The sequence below is a fragment of the Astatotilapia calliptera genome, chromosome 7 (assembly GCF_964374335.1).
Source record: "Astatotilapia calliptera chromosome 7, fAstCal68.1, whole genome shotgun sequence".
NCBI classification, from domain to species: domain Eukaryota; kingdom Metazoa; phylum Chordata; class Actinopteri; order Cichliformes; family Cichlidae; genus Astatotilapia; species Astatotilapia calliptera.
The window spans coordinates 62883975-62903303 of record NC_137428.1 but is presented as its reverse complement, the minus strand read 5'-3'; the positions used below and the strand labels follow the sequence as shown (position 1 = coordinate 62903303).

General features: G+C 41.3%; 1 protein-coding gene across 1 annotated transcript in view; it reads left to right on the top strand.

Moving 5' to 3' along the window:
- furinb (furin (paired basic amino acid cleaving enzyme) b) overlaps nucleotides 1-19329 on the top strand; it is a 99141-nt gene that overhangs the window by 1279 nt on the left and 78533 nt on the right. The window contains exon 2 of the mRNA XM_026176391.2: nucleotides 11058-11335. Within this exon, the coding sequence (XP_026032176.1) occupies nucleotides 11159-11335 (177 nt within the window). The 5' untranslated portion in view covers nucleotides 11058-11158. The remainder of the gene's footprint in view (nucleotides 1-11057; nucleotides 11336-19329) is intronic.

The following is a 19329-nucleotide window of genomic DNA, read 5'->3' as shown; positions in this document are numbered from 1 at the left end:
CTGCTGTCCCTACCCCGTGGGTAATATTGTTTGTACTTCTAGTGCAGTTCCCACCAGAAGTAAACCCAAGAAGGAAGTCAAGGTCACCAGTTGTTGAGGCAAAAAGTATGGCTCAGGGCATCCTTCTTATTCCGACTACGCTACATCACCACATCAAAGACTGACTGATGTTCTGTGCTTTTCCTTTAGGTCTAGGCAAAGGTGCCTTCTTAAGTTTATATAGATAGAGAAAGACTTTGCCGTCAACCTCCAGCCTCCAATCTCCACTCAGTTTGTCACCTGTACTCCTAAATCCAGTACTAGTGGTCCTAGAGGTGTGAGCCCTTAGCAGCACATGGTTTATAAGAGATATAAAACAGGAATGCAGTGGAGGAGAAATAAGTAGGGAGACAAACTTGTCAACAATATAACTCATCTATAAAGTAGGAAGGAGGTTGTCTTAGATGAGGGGGAAGTTTACCGCGGGGATAAATGCCAAGATTCAGATGGCTGTTAAAAATGGGGTTGGATGTCTCTGTGGGACATTACTTACAGAATTGATTCTTCCTCCTGGACACAGTGATGCTGCTGCCCCAGACAACATTTTTATCAGGCTTTTCCATCTCTGTAACTTATAGACAGTGGGAGCCAGGATGGATTAGGCTTTAGTGGCAGTCAGTCATGGCGTTCTCACTCGCTACACGATGATCACCGCACAGCTCACATCCCGCCGTGTAGCGCAGTCCTGATAGAGCACAACATGCCTGTGCAGTGCCTCTGGCTTTCCAATCGCACTCTAACTTGGAGCAATTTTCCCTCGCAGGAAAGAATACTTGGCTGTCAGTGGTACTTCACAAATGCTGCAGCATGGTTGTGTGCCTTGGTTTTCTGTGAGAGGCCGGCCCAGAGCACATGGTGGGTGTAGATTTGGCTGGTGGGCAGCCTGAAATAGAGCTGGAGTGCTGCATATGGTCTGTCACAGCTTTGTGTTCTTGTCATTGCTAATGGAAATTGGCAGTTGCTCTCCATCAAGTAAAGAAATGGATATTGATTAAAAAAAGAAATCTATCTATACCAGTTCCATTATTGATTCTGCTTGCAGACTCTTTATCGATTCACATATGATTAATTTTTTGAATTTTTTTTTTCTTGCGGAGGGAAGACAAACTAGGTGTTCATGGGTTAAATGAACTTTTTTTCATTTCTGAGTCTGAACAGAGTGCAACAGCAGGAAAAAAAACTTTGTTGTGACTCAGGTGTACAGAACCTCTAGTGCCATGAGTTTGACGTTATGGGTTTGCAGCACGGGAGCTGTTATAAAAATAATCCAGAACTGATATTCTTGGAAGCACACGATTCCGATGGATTGGAAAGTTTGGAATGGTTCTTGATGCAACTTGTTCTTTATTCTCATCTGTCAGCAAGGGTGGATGCTATTTTGTCTCATTATGTTTGTCATGTCGCTCCGGACTGAACCAATTGCACATTGTGTCCCTTTCTGTTGTTTTGTACATATTCCTCTAGTTTGTATATATTCCTCCAGACTGTATATATTTCTTCTGTTTGCTATTTATTCCTGATGTCTTTAATTTTTATTTATTTTTTTACTCCTGCACAGTTGGCGTGGAGCACCCATAATTTCTTTGTACATGTACAGTAACAATAAAGGGCTATTCTATTCTATTAAACTCCTTGTCAGATAAATCACATTTAACCTACTGGGAATACTTGTGATAGCGGTGTGCTGTTGACTAAACAGCTGCTCCAGAGCTTTGGGAAATCAAGTCTTTTCCAACTAAAAGAAAATAATATTTTGAATTTTCTTAAGAATTGAGTTTGATTCAGGTTCACGCTGCTGACAATATTGCTTCATTTGACTGATGGTGTTTGAGTTAGTATTAAATGTTGTGCCCTTGTTATTTATTTATCTTTGCACTCAGCAACAATTACTGAGTTTTATGTCAAATACCAATTTTGAAAGCGGAACATTTTAAGATAAATAATGACTGGATGATGTTATTTTTTTAATGTAATTTATGTTTGGCAAGGATACCTCTAATTTGGTTACAAGAAAGCAATAACGAAGATATGTAAAGTCGTTATAGCTGGATAAAAAGCTTTTTTATGGGGGATGGCAGTAAGAGTAAATTTAGGAATTATACAAATGGGAAAGTATATTTCAAATGTGCCTCCTGTTATTTAATTGCTTTAAATAACTGGAAGGCGGCACAATGTCGCCACACAGCAAGAAGGCTCCTGCAAGGCTCCCCAGAAACATGCTTAATGGGTTAACTGGTGAGTCTAAATGGGCTGTAGGTCTGAGTGCGAAGGGTTATCAGTCTGTCTATGTTAACCCCGCAATGGAGTAGCAGCCTGTCAGCTCTGTCACCCAGCATCTGCTAGGATAGACTCCAGCCCACCACCCCTCCCCCTGCGACCCCGACTGATTGATGTGACACAACAGATAAACATGTTTCTGCCATAGGTAAATGTCACCTGACTTGTCGATAGGCCGATATCAGTCAACACCGCAGATGTAAGCCGATGCACCGTTCGTCCAATGTATCAATGCTTTACTGTTTGCAACCTGCAAAAATGCAGGCCACTAATAGCCACTAATATCATTTACTGATGAGTCAGTTAAGCCGATAATATAGTTTCTGCTGGTGAATGTGTTAGGCTGTAACCTTTAAATTATATACAACCTATAAAATACAGCATTAGGATAATAATAACAGTGTACTCAAAAAGTGCATTAAAAATCCCCTACCATGTTTATATAATAAAGATAATGTGGACTATTTTTGAGCAGTTTTAATCTGTTTATTGCTGCAAGTGTTTAGGGTACAGGGGCTGCAGTCTAATGGACTGGGGAAGTTATCAAAACATTAATTAATGGACACTGCTGATTCATCTCCCTCTAATCTCAAACAGCTTGAATAATGAGTGAGTCAAAGCACACGAGTCAGTCTGTGCTAAGCTTCTTCAACGGAGCCTGCAAAGTTCTGCTGACCACTGAGCAAGAACAAGGGATTGGCTGATGTGATGCGTCCTCTTGAAGGACAACTTAGTTGCTGATGCTGAAGAATAAGAGAGGATTTTGAATCGTCTAGAAAGAACATCGTGGCAGAAGTTGTTGCTCCTACTCTGTTTCAGCAGTAAGAAATTACTTTGGGGAAAAAAATAAAAGATTTCTCGTCCTCCTTATAAAAAAGGGCCCACTTAACGGCTTTTAGAAGTCTTGACAATAGCTTGAAACAGAAAGTGCTCAGTTAATATTTCAAATCTGTCATGTTATTTTAGCAAATCACGGGTCATTTATCCACCCCTGCACGTCCACTGAAGGTTCAGCGTTGTACTAATCTCAATCGAGGTCATGCAACTCATTTTGTATTTTCATTGTAGTTTAGATTCTGAAGTCTTAGTTCTCCTTTGGTGTGAAGGTTGAAGCTACGGCTTACTTTTAGGCCTTTGATGTATATTGTAAGAGTAAGCAGCCACTTGTTAATTCCTCTCCAGGCTGCATTTTGAAAGAAGGTGTTTTGGGAGTTGTATTATAATGTGCTTGTTGTTTTCCGCAGTGCTGTATGAGGGTGAGGGACCCCACCAGTACCACCTCTATCTCCTCTCTCTCTTCCCCTGTTCTCGCTCTCCATCTATTCTTCCATCTCTCAGCCGTCTCGGTAACAGCAGACCCCTGCTCCTGTTTTTGTGGTGCTAGCATAGTGTCTAATGAGCTCAGAAGAAATACTCCACAGGAAGAGTGACAGCCCATGGTCATGTTTCCACCATTTCTCCTGTTGTGCTCAAATCACACCCACACCACATTTGTGAAGCCACAGAAGCGAGCGTCTACTCTTTGAATAGTTTGAATCTATGCAATCTGCGTAAATGGGATAATTGTTTGGAAGATTGAGGGATTGAGGGTATTTTCGGGGAAGTGAGGAGTTTACGGCAAAAACAGCAGTTGCCTCCAAATTCCTACTGCTAAAAGCATATCATTTGGAGTTGGGAGGTTTTTCTTATCAGTCAACAAGGAAAGGATTTTGGTCAAAATAAAAAAAAATTGTGTTTACGACTAACCCGTCCTTTATTTTCTTTTGTCCAATGTCGGATCATTGTAGAAGCACATTAAGCAGAATATCCCAGACTTCCTTTTACCCAGCAACATTTCCAGACTCCTCCTGGGGGATCCCGAGTTTATCGCAGGCCAGATAACATATAAAATGTATCTGGAGGAATTTCGATCTAACCCAAAGTCCTTAGAGTAGCTTTCTCTGTGAAATGCATGAGCCACCTGAGCTGGCTCCTTATAACATGAAGGAGTAGTGGATCTACTCCAAGCTCCCTCAGATGTACGAGCTTCCCACTCCGTCTCCAAGGGCGTGCTTCCATTCGGTACGGCTGCCATGTAGCGTGCACTAGCACAACAGTCCCTGCTCTCTCACTGGCCTGCGCATACACAGAATTTAACGATTGGGACCGGAGTACACATCAGTTCATCTCAGCATCTCAAATCCCCTTTCTCATGCTCACTCAAACTTAAATATCATACTTGAAAAACACATTTGCAGAGTACAAAAGGGGTCATGATTTCAAAGATTTTGTGGCTTGATTGGGAAAGTAGTGTCACACTGTCTTCTCACATGCACCAAACATTTGCTGATTGCCTAAACCGTTTTTCACTGTAGCTATATGAAACACTGCATACTGTTCTTGGGCAGATTTTGTACTCCTATTATGTGAGGACCACTAAATCTCACCTGGACCCACCTCTTCAAGCAGGTCAGGGCACAGCACAGAGCAATCACACGTGTCAAACAAACTGTAATTTTGGGGGTTAAACGTGACCTGCCGTGGTACGATTAGTTTGGTATGAGTGTAACCCGAAAGCCTGAGCCCAGCTCCTGTGCAAAGGAAAACATTTTCAGTCAGTTGCATCCACAGCCTCATTTTTTTTCTATCACTACCCAGAACTCATGACCATAAATGAGTGTCTGAATGTAGATCGACTGCTCCTTTTACCCATTACTTGTGAAAAAATGCCAAGATACCTTCGCTTCGGGGAAAAAACAAACCTGTCTGTAGGGAGCAATCCACTTTTTTCCAGCAGAGAAATAAATAGAATTTATTTTTTCAATCTAAACTGAAGGTTTGAGGCTGAAACTTTCCCAGATTTAGTAAAAAAGTTTTTAGTTGCTTTGTAAATCTAAAAGGCTGAATTCAAAAGATAAATTGTATAATTCAAGAAATTGTGCCACCTTCTGCCCTTTTTGACATGATCAGGTATTACTTTCCATAAGGCATCTTACAAATGCTCTTAGCCACTGCCATCTTTCTATCCACCACATCCTCGGGCTCAAAAATAAGATGTAGTCCTGCAACCAGTGGTGTAGCCTCCTCATCCTATGATCTTAGGATAACATCAAGAGACACAGCAAGTTCTTTAAAGCTTTGAACATCCTACCTGCCAGGTGTTTTAAAAAGTTGTGCACCAAGAAAGTATACCTAGGAAAATGTGCACTATTGAAGGATCTGGACTGTCACTATCTTATTCAAAGGCACCTGGTGGCACTAGGTAAAGTATGCTGGGGTTTTAAAAGCCAGATCACAACCAACTTGAACGAGTATTGGAGAGCTGAGAGAGTTTGATCATGTATCCAGGTATACTGTAGTTTGACTGCTGCTAAAAAAACATTAAGGAAGCACTTGATCATCACAGTATAATGCAAGGCTGTGAAACCTCAGAGATACAAGTCTGTCCACAAACACAAGGCAGGGCTCGCAAAATCGCTAGCCCAATGTCCCGGGGCTAGCGATTTTTCCAGTCGGGCTACCAAAATCTATCTCAGCCCTGCCCGTCGGGCTATCATAGCAAGGAAAAAATATATGTCAATGCTTTTGCATTCTTTCGGAAATGTAGCTGGGTAATTATGTCATTGGCATCGGTGAGCCACTGTCAATATGTGACATATTGAAATCGCGTTTGAATTTGCGCTTGTTTTTTGCTTTCACTTTGCAAATGTCCAGGTGCCTTCTTTTGGCGCACCAAGTCACTCGGGTCAGAACATGGGGTGCCACCATCATCCCACTTCTGACACCAATGTGGCGAGCTCAGACAACGAGGAGACGGAGGTGTCGTTTGGTCTTGCTTCCCATGAGCTAGCCAGGGAGCACAGCCGTTTATTGACATCTGCAGAAGAACACTGCCGCTAGCTAACTGCTCAGCGCGGCAACCGCACAGCAACAGCAACAACAACAACAACAACACACAGGGCGCCCTCTGACCCCGGAAGGACACACCGTCGCAGCGAGAGGGCGTCACCCGTCACTATGGCAACATAAACAAAACATAACTGTACAAACAGAACCCCGAACAGCCCTGGCCCGCTACAATATGCTGCTGAGAATATAGCCCAGAAGAAGCGTATAGTATAGCTTTTATTTTGGAAAGAGCCATTTCTCTGTAATAAACTCTCTTTTCCAAAGATGAGTGTTTCCTCAATCAGATACAGGTGTTACCGCGCCAGATCCGCGGCCCCGAACCGTAGTAAGGAAACCTCTGGCAGTTACTTGAAGGTTCCGTAACTGACTCGTAGCCGGCAACAGCTTACTATACAGGTCAACTCCGCTAGCAAAAAGATAGGAGGCATAGGAAACTGCTTCACCGAACTTTATTTCTTCTCTAAGGCACGAACACCGCGTACAGTGGCTGAAACAGTTTACTCACAGCGAGCATCGCCGACACAACTCTGGCTGTCGAGGGAGTTATTATATTCCTTTTATTTCTTTTCTTTTCGTCTCTTCTGTAGCTAACCGTTACTTTTTCACCTTCTCCGCTCTCTCTCTTCACATATACACCAGGCAGTCCCGCTACACACATCCCGAATACATTTCCCATCAGGCTTCATCCTTAAAGGGCCATACCTGTAACACAGGGCTCGCAAAATCGCTAGCCCGACGTCCCGGGGCTAGCGATTTTTCCAGTCGGGCTACCAAAATCTATCTCAGCCCTGCCCGTCGGGCTATCATAGCAAGGAAAAAATATATGTCAATGCTTTTGCATTCTTTCGGAAATGTAGCTGGGTAATTATGTCATTGGCATCGGTGAGCCACTGTCAATATGTGACATATTGAAATCGCGTTTGAATTTGCGCTTGTTTTTTGCTTTCACTTTGCAAATGTCCAGGTGCCTTCTTTTGGCGCACCAAGTCACTCGGGTCAGAACATGGGGTGCCACCATCATCCCACTTCTGACACCAATGTGGCGAGCTCAGACAACGAGGAGACGGAGGTGTCGTTTGGTCTTGCTTCCCGTGAGCTAGCCAGGGAGCACAGCCGTTTATTGACATCTGCAGAAGAACACTGCCGCTAGCTAACTGCTCAGCGCGGCAACCGCACAGCAACAGCAACAACAACAACAACAACACACAGGGCGCCCTCTGACCCCGGAAGGACACACCGTCGCAGCGAGAGGGCGTCACCCGTCACTATGGCAACATAAACAAAACATAACTGTACAAACAGAACCCCGAACAGCCCTGGCCCGCTACAATATGCTGCTGAGAATATAGCCCAGAAGAAGCGTATAGTATAGCTTTTATTTTGGAAAGAGCCATTTCTCTGTAATAAACTCTCTTTTCCAAAGATGAGTGTTTCCTCAATCAGATACAGGTGTTACCGCGCCAGATCCGCGGCCCCGAACCGTAGTAAGGAAACCTCTGGCAGTTACTTGAAGGTTCCGTAACTGACTCGTAGCCGGCAACAGCTTACTATACAGGTCAACTCCGCTAGCAAAAAGATAGGAGGCATAGGAAACTGCTTCACCGAACTTTATTTCTTCTCTAAGGCACGAACACCGCGTACAGTGGCTGAAACAGTTTACTCACAGCGAGCATCGCCGACACAACTCTGGCTGTCGAGGGAGTTATTATATTCCTTTTATTTCTTTTCTTTTCGTCTCTTCTGTAGCTAACCGTTACTTTTTCACCTTCTCCGCTCTCTCTCTTCACATATACACCAGGCAGTCCCGCTACACACATCCCGAATACATTTCCCATCAGGCTTCATCCTTAAAGGGCCATACCTGTAACACAGGGCTCGCAAAATCGCTAGCCCGACGTCCCGGGGCTAGCGATTTTTCCAGTCGGGCTACCAAAATCTATCTCAGCCCTGCCCGTCGGGCTATCATAGCAAGGAAAAAATATATGTCAATGCTTTTGCATTCTTTCGGAAATGTAGCTGGGTAATTATGTCATTGGCATCGGTGAGCCACTGTCAATATGTGACATATTGAAATCGCGTTTGAATTTGCGCTTGTTTTTTGCTTTCACTTTGCAAATGTCCAGGTGCCTTCTTTTGGCGCACCAAGTCACTCGGGTCAGAACATGGGGTGCCACCATCATCCCACTTCTGACACCAATGTGGCGAGCTCAGACAACGAGGAGACGGAGGTGTCGTTTGGTCTTGCTTCCCGTGAGCTAGCCAGGGAGCACAGCCGTTTATTGACATCTGCAGAAGAACACTGCCGCTAGCTAACTGCTCAGCGCGGCAACCGCACAGCAACAGCAACAACAACAACAACAACACACAGGGCGCCCTCTGACCCCGGAAGGTCACACCGTCGCAGCGAGAGGGCGTCACCCGTCACTATGGCAACATAAACAAAACATAACTGTACAAACAGAACCCCGAACAGCCCTGACCCGCTACAATATGCTGCTGAGAATATAGCCCAGAAGAAGCGTATAGTATAGCTTTTATTTTGGAAAGAGCCATTTCTCTGTAATAAACTCTCTTTTCCAAAGATGAGTGATTCCTCAATCAGATACGCAAACGCGCGTTGCAACTTCTTATCTGGTGCGAGTCTTTTATTTTGACAGCGAATGCGCACATGCGGACCACTTATGTGCACCCGTGTAAATAACATAATGTTCTGCCGGGTGTGTTGTTGGTTTTGTCTCGATTTCTGAGTCGACAAGCGCCTTTGTTACTGGGACCAGTCATTTTAAGAAAGGCCCCCATTAGAACCCATGAGAAATGCAAGAAATGCATTATTGCTCAGTCTGCAATATCTTTCCCAGAACAAACACCAATTGCAAATAACATAATAAAAATAAACCTGAAAAATCTGTTTAGAACAGCGTACTATGTTGCAAAGAGTGAACTACCACTGGCAAAATTTAGCAGTCTTTGCAAACTTCAAAAAGCAAATGGCCTAGATCTTGGTTCCACTGTCTCTTACCCGTGACTTCAGCGGAAATTTCAAATTCAGGATCTGACACAGACTGATTCATGTCCTACACAGTTCTTACAAGTTCATAGAAATTTCTGTTCAATTAGAACCAAGTATTTGAGTTGATGATTGTAATTTTTACACAATGTTGTAATTTGTTTTTCAACAATTTTTTGATTAATGTTTTGTTTCCTTTACAATATTATACTTTAATGTATAATATTGCAAAGGAAACAAAACAGGAAACAAAACATCAATCAAAAAAATTGCTCTCTTTTTTATTCGGGCTACTTACATTTATTTTTGGCTACCAAAAACTGAAGAGTCCCTGCCCGAAGGGCTACCAGGGATTTTGAAATTTTGAGAGCCCTGCAAGGAGACAGGCCGTTACATAAGACAAGCTGAAGAGGGTCGTAGAAACAGCAGGAGCAGCACCAGAGCCCTACAAAATGACCTCCAGCAGGCTACTTGTGTATGTTTCTGACCAGACTGTCAGAAACGTACAAAGACTTGGACTCAATGAGGGTGGCATGAGCTCCTGACAGCACCGCGCAGTGCAGCTCAATTGGCATTCGCCTGAGAGCTCCAGAACTGGCAGGTCCGTCATTGGCACCCTGTTCTCTTCACAGATGAAAGAAACTTTGCATTGACCACGTGTGACAAATGCCACGGCATCCCCAGTCCTTGGTCTGTCACATGTGTGTATGCCTTCTAACTGAACAGATGGATAACACTGAAGTAATGACTAGTTTAGTGACTTTGTATTATACTGTGATGATCAAGTGTTCCCCTTTTTTTGTCTTTTTAGGGTTTCTAAGGCAATGAACAGCTAACTTAACAGTTTTATACTTTAAATCTAAAAATCCTGATGTCCAGAAATGTTGACATAACTATTCTAAATGGAAGTGTACCAAATTGGGGGGTCTACACTGCAAATTCAGCAAATTTACAACATCTGAGTTTTTTTTTTTTCCACATCGGTTAAGTGTGTTGTGTGGATTGATACATTTGATATCATTTTTGTGTGATCAGCAGCGTTACCAGTGAGCCGTTTAGGCCTGTATGGTCTCTATCTCCTGTTCTCTTAGGATGAGCTGATATACTTAGCAGATAACCACACCTTATCTGTCTTCACACTCTGAGTCAGTTAACTTACCTTAAAGCTTTCCTTTTTATGTTTGACTTACAGGCCCCTTTTTTATGATCCAAAGAGCTACAAATCAAAGAGCAGCAGACGATATCAGTTGAAAATCTTGCTCATTTGAACATCTGCTCAAATAATGGTCCTTTTTAGCGTGCTTATTTTACTATTCTGTTAAATGTGTTGAAAGTACCTTTTCATACCTAATAAGCAGTCTGTTATTTAAAAAAATGGAATACCTTATAATGAAGAGCAGTGCATGAGTAAAATTTAAATATTTTCTTCCTCAGACACGTTTCCCCTCTTTTTGCCAGTAGCTGTATATTGGTTTGCTAGGAGCTCTTCCTGTATTGCAGCAACATGCCTACTGTATATCATTATCATACATTACCATTTCAAGTCTCAAAAAAAATGAAAGAGAATTGGAAAATGATTTAGTTTTTGGCACAGCCCTTGTCTGTTTCTGACCTAATATTTATGCTTTTCACATTTATTAAGATGTGGTCTTCTTCTCAGAGTCTGACAGCAGACTGTGAGTAAGTTTCATGCTTGATAAAGTCTGTGGGTGTGGTGTCTATTTTTGATGCAGTTCTGGGTTTGTTTTTGTGAACGGTGTCTGCGGTAGGTAATTCAAACCCAAGAGTGACCCAGTTAAGAAGGCCATGTTTGTGTTTATAGTTTGCTCTGTCCTCTCATCTCCAGGCCAGTGTTCTACTTTGCTGCTGTAAGGTGGAGCATCCCCACTCTGCCTGGGACACAGCAACAGACGGACAGATAAACTGCGCTGTGAAGTTGTCCTTTTAATGGATGCCAGGGTGGCCCTACTTCTCTTGTGGACAGTCTTTGTCCTGCTGACAGCTGAACTGAATTGGATTGATGCTGCAAAGGTCTATACCAACACGTGGGCTGTCCAGATCAATGGGGGCCCTGGGGAAGCTGATCGCATCGCCAGGGAACATGGATTCATCAACCATGGCCATGTAAGTTCTACGTCTCTTACTCCTTCCCTCTATTACATTGTCTAAAATGTTATCCTATATATGCCGCATATGTCTGTTTGGATTAGTTTCTCTCCTATATACCACCTACCTACTAGATTTTACTTTACTATACACAGCCATGGTTTGTTACAGCAAAGTCTTGCAAGTCTCAGGCTTACAAAGCAAGTGTGCATCAGAGAGCCTGACACTTAGACAATATTTTCTTTTTTTCAGTGGATTGCTAAAATCTGGCCTCTTCCCATTTCTTGTAGCTTAAGTGGGGCATGCATGACTTCTTACCATGCTGGCACATACTCGTGTTTGCAGAACAGTGGTAGGAATAGACGGCAATAATAAGGGTGATATTTTAGGGTCTGAAGGACGGTGGCTCTGTTTAATTATGATGTAGCTAGTTTAATTTTATTGCTAGCCCTTCAGTTGCTGTTTGTGGTCTTGCCAAGTCATTTTATTTAATTAAACTGTTGTATCACACAGTTTTGAGATATGGGAGAGGGGAAAAAAAACAACTGTCAGAGGGTGAAGAATGAGGAGGAGAGACAGAGAAGTGACTTATTGTTCTTTCAGCATATTAGGTCCCTCACATATCAAAATGCTTCAGAGGCTAAGCTTTTTCATATTTGTGCTCAGCACTTGACAGCGAGTCGCTATTTGGTCCCCTTTCCCCTTGTTGCTTCACTTGAGACTTTACTTCATTTGCATGTGTCTGTGTGGAGCTGCTGGAGTGTTACACACACACATGCACACGCCAGTGAACAGCCCTATGGATTACTTCTTACGAATGTGCGTAGGAGGTTCTGCATATTCCCGTCCCACCTCTACCCACCTCAACTAAAGAGGATTCTCTGAAAGAGAGGTTTGCGAAATTAAATCGGGCTTATCTCTCCTGCCTTTTTATTGTCAAAGATGGTTTTGTCTGGAGTGCAAAGCCAGAAGTTTTTAGTCTTTTATCCTAGCAAATAGTTGTAGTTCGGGTTTTTTGACAATCTGGACAAGATTGGACTTGTGTCAATAGGAAATGCTCTTTACGTCCATTATAATAGATCACATCCATGTGACCAAACGTTGAGCCTCTCTGAGGAACTTAAGTTATTTTTAAATGTGCAGTTACTTTAGTATTTATGTAGATACTGCAGTAGCTTCAGGCTTAAAGTATAAAACTATTGTAGTGCAGGATAAAAGAAGGCTTTGGTATATTGGCCCCTAACACTTATACTGTAAAACGATTCTGTAAGTTCTGGATAGAATGAATTGGGTAAAATGAACCCATCAATATACTGCTCACAAAATACAGATATATATACTCTAGAGCCAAAAAAGTATCTCTTCTCAGAATGAGGTAATTCTTCTTTCTCTCATATTCCTCGAATGTGATCACTTTCCCTAGGAAAAGAAAGTTTAATCAGTTCCTGCCTTCTGTTTATCACTGTTGCCCTCATTTCACCCAGCTACAGAAACATTTCGAGCCTCTGCCTATAATACCACTTAATTAAAGGATAGATGTTTAGTTTTCTACTTTCTGTTAATTACTGATTACGTCAAATGAAGAGATGCTGGCAGAAGGCAGAGAAATGAATCCTCTAAGATGACTCTGGGTTTGCGAAATCTATGATCCCGTATGGCAGATTGTCAGTTAAGTGCACACGAAATTAAGCTAAGGTCCTGGAAAATGAAAGAGAATTGCATGCAGACTCATTTTGAAGAGTGGGCTCTAAGAAAATCCCACTTACCTCACCCCAACAAAGCCTGTGGCACTTTTCTCCAAAAGCGGAGGGTTCTGGTTTTTTTCCCTGCAGTGTGGATGTGGGAGGCAGGTATTCCAAGGGTGGTGGTTATAGTTTGCTGCAAGTTTAGGGAGAAATGATACAAATACTAATTTCCTAAACACGGTGAAAGCTAGGAGCGTGTGTGGGAGACACTAACAAAGAAAGGAGTAAAGCTAGTGTAGCATGATGTTATGGACAGAAAAGTGCTGGATGACTGGAAGAAATTTAGTGTTATCCACCGTCTGGAATTAGATTTTGTAGGAGTACATCTTCAGTCATTGTTTTACAGAAGCACCCAAATAAGTTTTATTTTAGTCTCTCCTGAGTGGGTGCTATGAGAAAATGATGATATACGGGCTATGTGCAGTATCTGCTCTCTGACAGTGTAGTGTGGGTTATGTGAGGGTATGAGTTAGGCAAGACTTTGTAGAGCTGGCAGCTTAGAAAGGGAATGACTTATTCATTTTCCCATCATCCTTGGTGGTGGTTCTATAGGGCTCTTGTAGAGAGGAAAGAGGCTGATGTATAATCAGGACTTAATTGGATTTTTATCACTAATGTGATTACAGGATCATCACGTAACTGATCATTTGTTCACTGTGGTGCTTAGAAACACCTTATTGTCTCTGCACGTCTTTTTGTATTTGCAGATTCACTTATTATGTTTCGGCCTAATTTTCTTTGAGTGTATAAGGGATAATGTGCGCGTTTGATTATGCTTCATGCTGATATTTAAGTGTAAATGTCATCAAGACTTTGTTTGTCGGCATCGTTGTATCTGTTTGTTGTATCTGTGTTAAATTTTGGCCTCCTTTCTTCGTAATGCTTTGTGTATGTGTGGGAGTTCTATGGTAGGGTTAGGAGCTAAATGTCATGTTGCGTTGTTGGTGAGCCAAGTCAGAATCATTGTTTTTATGAGGATGGGCAGGCTCTGTAGGTGGTGACAGACTGAATCACCCTGAATTAGACGTCTAACGCCACAGCCTTTCTCTTTGTTTCTTTGTCCTTCTCTCTTTCTGCATCTCTCCATCTGGCTCTCCCAGTTTCTTTCTATTTATAGCTAACTGACTGTAAACATGTGGCTGTAGTGTAATCTCAAATAAGGGCTTTTTGTTCAGCTTCACACAGTCAGCTTCCCTTGGCAGGGGGTCTTCTTTTAAGACTGCAGGAAAACACTCCATTAGGGCTGTGCGATATGACCAAAATCTCATATCCCAATATAAAACATCTATCGTCCGATAATGATATAAATCACAAAAAATGTAATATTTTCTGTAAATTCTGTGAATCTCGGGTAGGTGAAGTGTTTCCAGCTGGGCGTCTTGTACCTGGAGTCAAGTGTTTTAACCGATGCATGAAACTACACATTTTTAGACAGGTTGTAACAGCCGCCGTTTTCTTTGTGTGTATTTATTACACGGCGTGCTGCGGGGAAAGCCTGTTCTAACGTTTGAGTCTAAGGTTTATTTTTTAGCACCTGACGACTCTTTTTTTGCTTCTCATCTGTCAATACTCTGCATACTTTTTCAAGTGATTCTGTTTATTTTGAAAATTCTCAACAGGATCTTGAGCTTTATTGTGAAAGGTTTATGTGGAAAATAAACAAGCGGACATGCAATGGTGTAACCGTCGTTGTTGCTAACGACAACCCATAAAAACAGGCGCTTGTCCGTCTGTAGTGTGGTTATATTAAATATAAGAGAAAGAGAGAACTTTAAGAAATTAATATAGCCACTACAGTGACCATCAAAACGATGAAAAAAATATTGCCGTAAACAGTTTATTTTGCGATACCATGAAACAAACGATAGCGTAAAAGGAAACGATAGACTTTTGTATATCGTCATCCGATATATATCGTTATATCGAACAGCCCTACACTCCATTGGCTTCAGTGTTGCACAGCTTACAGACCATTCCCATTCAATGAATGAATGTTTGATTGCAATCATTTTGTCTCAAGTTATAGTACTAAAATACTCTTTCAGACTCAACTTTTCTGTGCTAGGTGGAAGGTAATGCAATCTGCAATCTGCAGTTGTCTATTACTCTGCATGATACCTTGCAAACTATGTGACATGTCAACCAACTGGCCTATTCTCTCTCTTCCTTTATTTGATTCAGTGAGCTTATTTGATTGGCCAAAAAAAAAAAAAAAAAAAAAAAGAAATGCAACAAAATGATTTAATGAAATACATCTCACTCTCACGCACTCCCTTTCTTTCTGTCATCATGTAGTGGCTGTGGGAGATTGTCACAACACACCAGTACTGAGTGCATGCAGATGTGGCACTAATGCTTTTAAGGCCGTTTGTTTTTCTAGCGAGAAGAGTTTGATTATTTTCTATTTGAATGTGATTTGTAAAGTGAGCTCTGAGAGAGAGAGAGAGAGGCTGTTTATATTAGACTGTGTTATTGGTTTTATCTTGCATTCATTTGCCGTAAGTGCAATGGGGAGGATGTGTTTGTGTGAGAATGTGTCATTGGTTTGGCTCTTTAAACCCCCCACCCCCAGTTATTTTAAGTAAATAGCTTCAAAAAGCAACATCAATTTTTTTTTCTCTAATCAGTTAAGATTACTTTCTTCCCTTTCTTGCACATAAACTTCTTCAACACTTTAGGCTCAATCATAAAGTTATTTCACTGTTCTCCTTCATATAGACGTGCACCTGCCTGCAGTATTTGCTGATTTCAGTTCCCCATTGGACTTTGAAAAAAGAAATGGGGAGGAGTACTTCTCTGAATAAAAGTTGCAAAGTCTTGCCGTTGGCACTAATGAACCTCAAGAGATGGAGTCTGAAGTGGTACTAATATATTATAATGTTAGCAAGAATTTATTCCAAGAAAGTGTAAGATTGAGTCAACTTTTCTTTTTTGCTCTACCAGACTGGTGATAAATTGAAAGAAAAACCAACATAAGGTGTCATTGTAAGGTGTGCTCCGCCATTGTTCTCCCACTATAGCTTCAGTACACCTTGACATAGATTCTACCAAGTCTCTGGGGCTTACTGAAACGATGGAGCACCTTTCTCCAGCAAAAATCTTACGTCAGTTCATGATGGAGAGTGCTGCCCCACACAGTCAGCCTTAAATCTCTGGGGTTTTACTTTGGTTGAAATCGTGACATATTATTCACATCACTTTCATACTTATCAAGGCATCCGAGCGACCCTTTCTGCTATATGGATGGGGGAACTTTGGTCATATAAGCGACCACTTTCATCTGGATTTATTGTAGGATTAAGTTGATCACCCAGAATAACTTCATATTAATTTGTAGCGACTCTTCTCTATTAGGTCGACAAGTGCATCGAACCATGCCAGGAAGATGCCCCGCACGACTGTTGGGCTCAGGGGTTCGGGGTTTTCCTTTCATTTTTTATCTATCTTAAGTCGGAAGTCATTTCTAGAATGAGTTATTTCTGCCTTTGCTTCTGTCCTCTCTTTTGCCTTTAGAGAAATGAAAATTTTAGGTCATGCACTACAGATGATTCTGACAGTGTCTGATGGTCACTGTAACCATCATATTTTCCCCACTTGTTGTCAAAAACATGTTTTCTTTTTTTTCTAAACCACAAGAAATGAAATGTGTATAAAATAACATAGAAGTTCATAGTTAAAAGCATAGCTTGCATTTAATGAAATGTTTGTAATTATGTCATTCACTTTTCACTAGTAGCCAACCTGTTGGCAAATGGTTTGGATACTCAATACAGATTCTAACTCGATGATAAGGAAGTATTATTCTATTATATTTAAAGATTCACTGCGTGTTTTTTGTCACCCTGACATGTTTGGAGAGGTTTTTGAATAGATGTCTAGTTAGTGCATTCAAAAAAGGTGATGTTTTACATTTATTTCTACTGCATGTTTTGCACACATTTGAAGGACAAAGTCTCAGTCTGCCAAGAGTGCCTTTAAAGTTAAGTGTTCATATTACCATTATATGAGTTTGTGCTGTAACCAAGATACTAAAAGTGGAGTCAGAATCATTTTTAATGTCCATATTGAGTGGGCAAAGCCCACTTTTTTTTGTTTGTTTGTTTTCAACTGGACATGTTAGTCTAATATGAAACTCACAAGTAGCATTTAGTGGGCACCAGTTTAACTTGATGTTAGAGCAGGTAACCATGTGCTTTATGGCTGAAATGCAGTGGCCCAGGTACACATCTTTCCCTTGTACTCTCGCCCCTCTTTCCTGTCCTGTATACTATTCATGTCTGATGCCACCATATTTAGGAAGTGTTTTACAGAGCACCACAAAATAGATCGCAGTCTAAAGGAAAAGTAAACGGTTAAATAAGACCATCAAATATGAAGAAAGCAAAAGGTGTGAATAATATGGGAAATAAGTGAAATAAATACAATAAATGTAAATGACTTGAGCAATAAAGATAAGTCAACAATAAAAATAGCTGAGTGGGAATAAAAACTGTTTTATTAACAGAAAGCCTTTCTGTGGACGTTGTGGCGACACAGGTTTCCTTTTGGGACAAAACACAACTCTCCATGCAATAAATTGTTTGTATTTAGAGTGAAAACTGGGCTTTTTGTTGGGGCGAGGTTTAAGAAAGTGTCGGTCTCTAGTAGCATTAGGCTCTGTAAGTGTAGATCTGTGTGTGTGTATTTGTTTTTGTAATTATTTATCTCCCTTATCCTGGGGTTTGATGCAACTTTCTGCTCCTGCTCACTGCCTCACAGCTATACCGTAAACCCCTTTTGATCTGTAACAACACTCCACAGCCTGTACTGGCATTAGGTTGCCATGGTGAAAATTGCCAGAATATTATTTCCAGCAGATTGACTCTGGTGCTGGAAGAGGGCAGTCATTTCTTTTTTTATTTAATAAAACTATGTCATGCATTATCCTATATCTAGGCCACAGCTGTCCTTTTCAAACGTTTTGTAAGGCTCCTATGAAAGTGATGTTTACTTTGTGGTCTGTTTTTCTTACTGTGTTTATTTTTCACTGGTCTTTCTTGAATATGAAGTAGTCGCTATAGACAATCTTTCACAGCTTTCTTCTTTTTCTCTAAAACCACACATATCAGAGGTATTTTATGCCTGCATCATTCTCTCATCCTTTCTGTCAGTGTCTTTTTCACTCGCTGTCCTCTTTAATCTCTTCCTCTCTTAAAATGTCCAATATTAATAGGTTGTTTGCAGGCCTGCTTCCTTCTTTTTGTCTCTCTCTCCTTTAGTGAACCTCATCCTCAAGCTTCTGTTTTATTTCAGTGTTTACTGATCTGAGTAAAGCATTCTTCCTTGTCCCCAAGCTGTCTCTCATTTAAATGCACTACTTCATTATATGTAGCCTGCAGCCGTAGTCCTTTTAGATGTTTCCAAAATTGTCTCCTAAAAGTGGGTTGGTGCTCTGCCAGAGAGAGATCCATGGACATCGTTACTCAAAAGATTCTTAAAATGGTGTTTTAAATCTCAAAAAGTCTTTAAAGTATAAAACTGGTGGTAACATGTTTGCACCCAAACTACTTAAGAATGATGGTCAGAAGGAGTGTTTTAGTGGAAATGCTGGTTGTACTGGTCGGACGACTCAAGGACTTGACAGTATAGATCCAGTATATGGAAAAGGATTAAGTCTATCAGGCTGCTCTTGAGATACGGAGCCAGCCATGCATGTGGATCTTCAGCCTTCATTCACGTCTCCTTTCTTCGGGGAGAGCTTTTTGAAAGAATGCTTGCATTCATAATGTGGCCAGTATTGACTACTTTTCTTTTGCAGTGCTTTGACTTTTTGTTCACAAGGAAGAATGAAGCTTCAGCTTCATTTAAGTCGAGGCACAATAGGCTCCACTTTTCCTACCTTGTGTTGCTCTTTAGCTGAAAAAAAATCACTTCCACAGATGTTACTTACTGAGTATGTTAAGATTTATAACATATTGCAGTATAAACAATATGTTTCTGCTGACTCTGGACTGCATGAACCTACTTCCTGATGTTTGATGTCTATTAAAGATTTTTTGCTGTTGTTGTTATTTTGCTTGTATACACTTGTATTCACTCGTATTTTATTTTATTTTTTTTGTCAATGTCTGTAATCACTGGGGTTTGGGCAGGTTCGTTCATGGTCCAATCATCCTTTTGCTCCCCTATGGCATCACTGATGACCAGTAGCATTGCTGCCAGGCAGCAGAGGAAACTGTTATTGTGGTGGTGCTATCCACTCTCTGTAACATTCAATCTGTGGCCAAA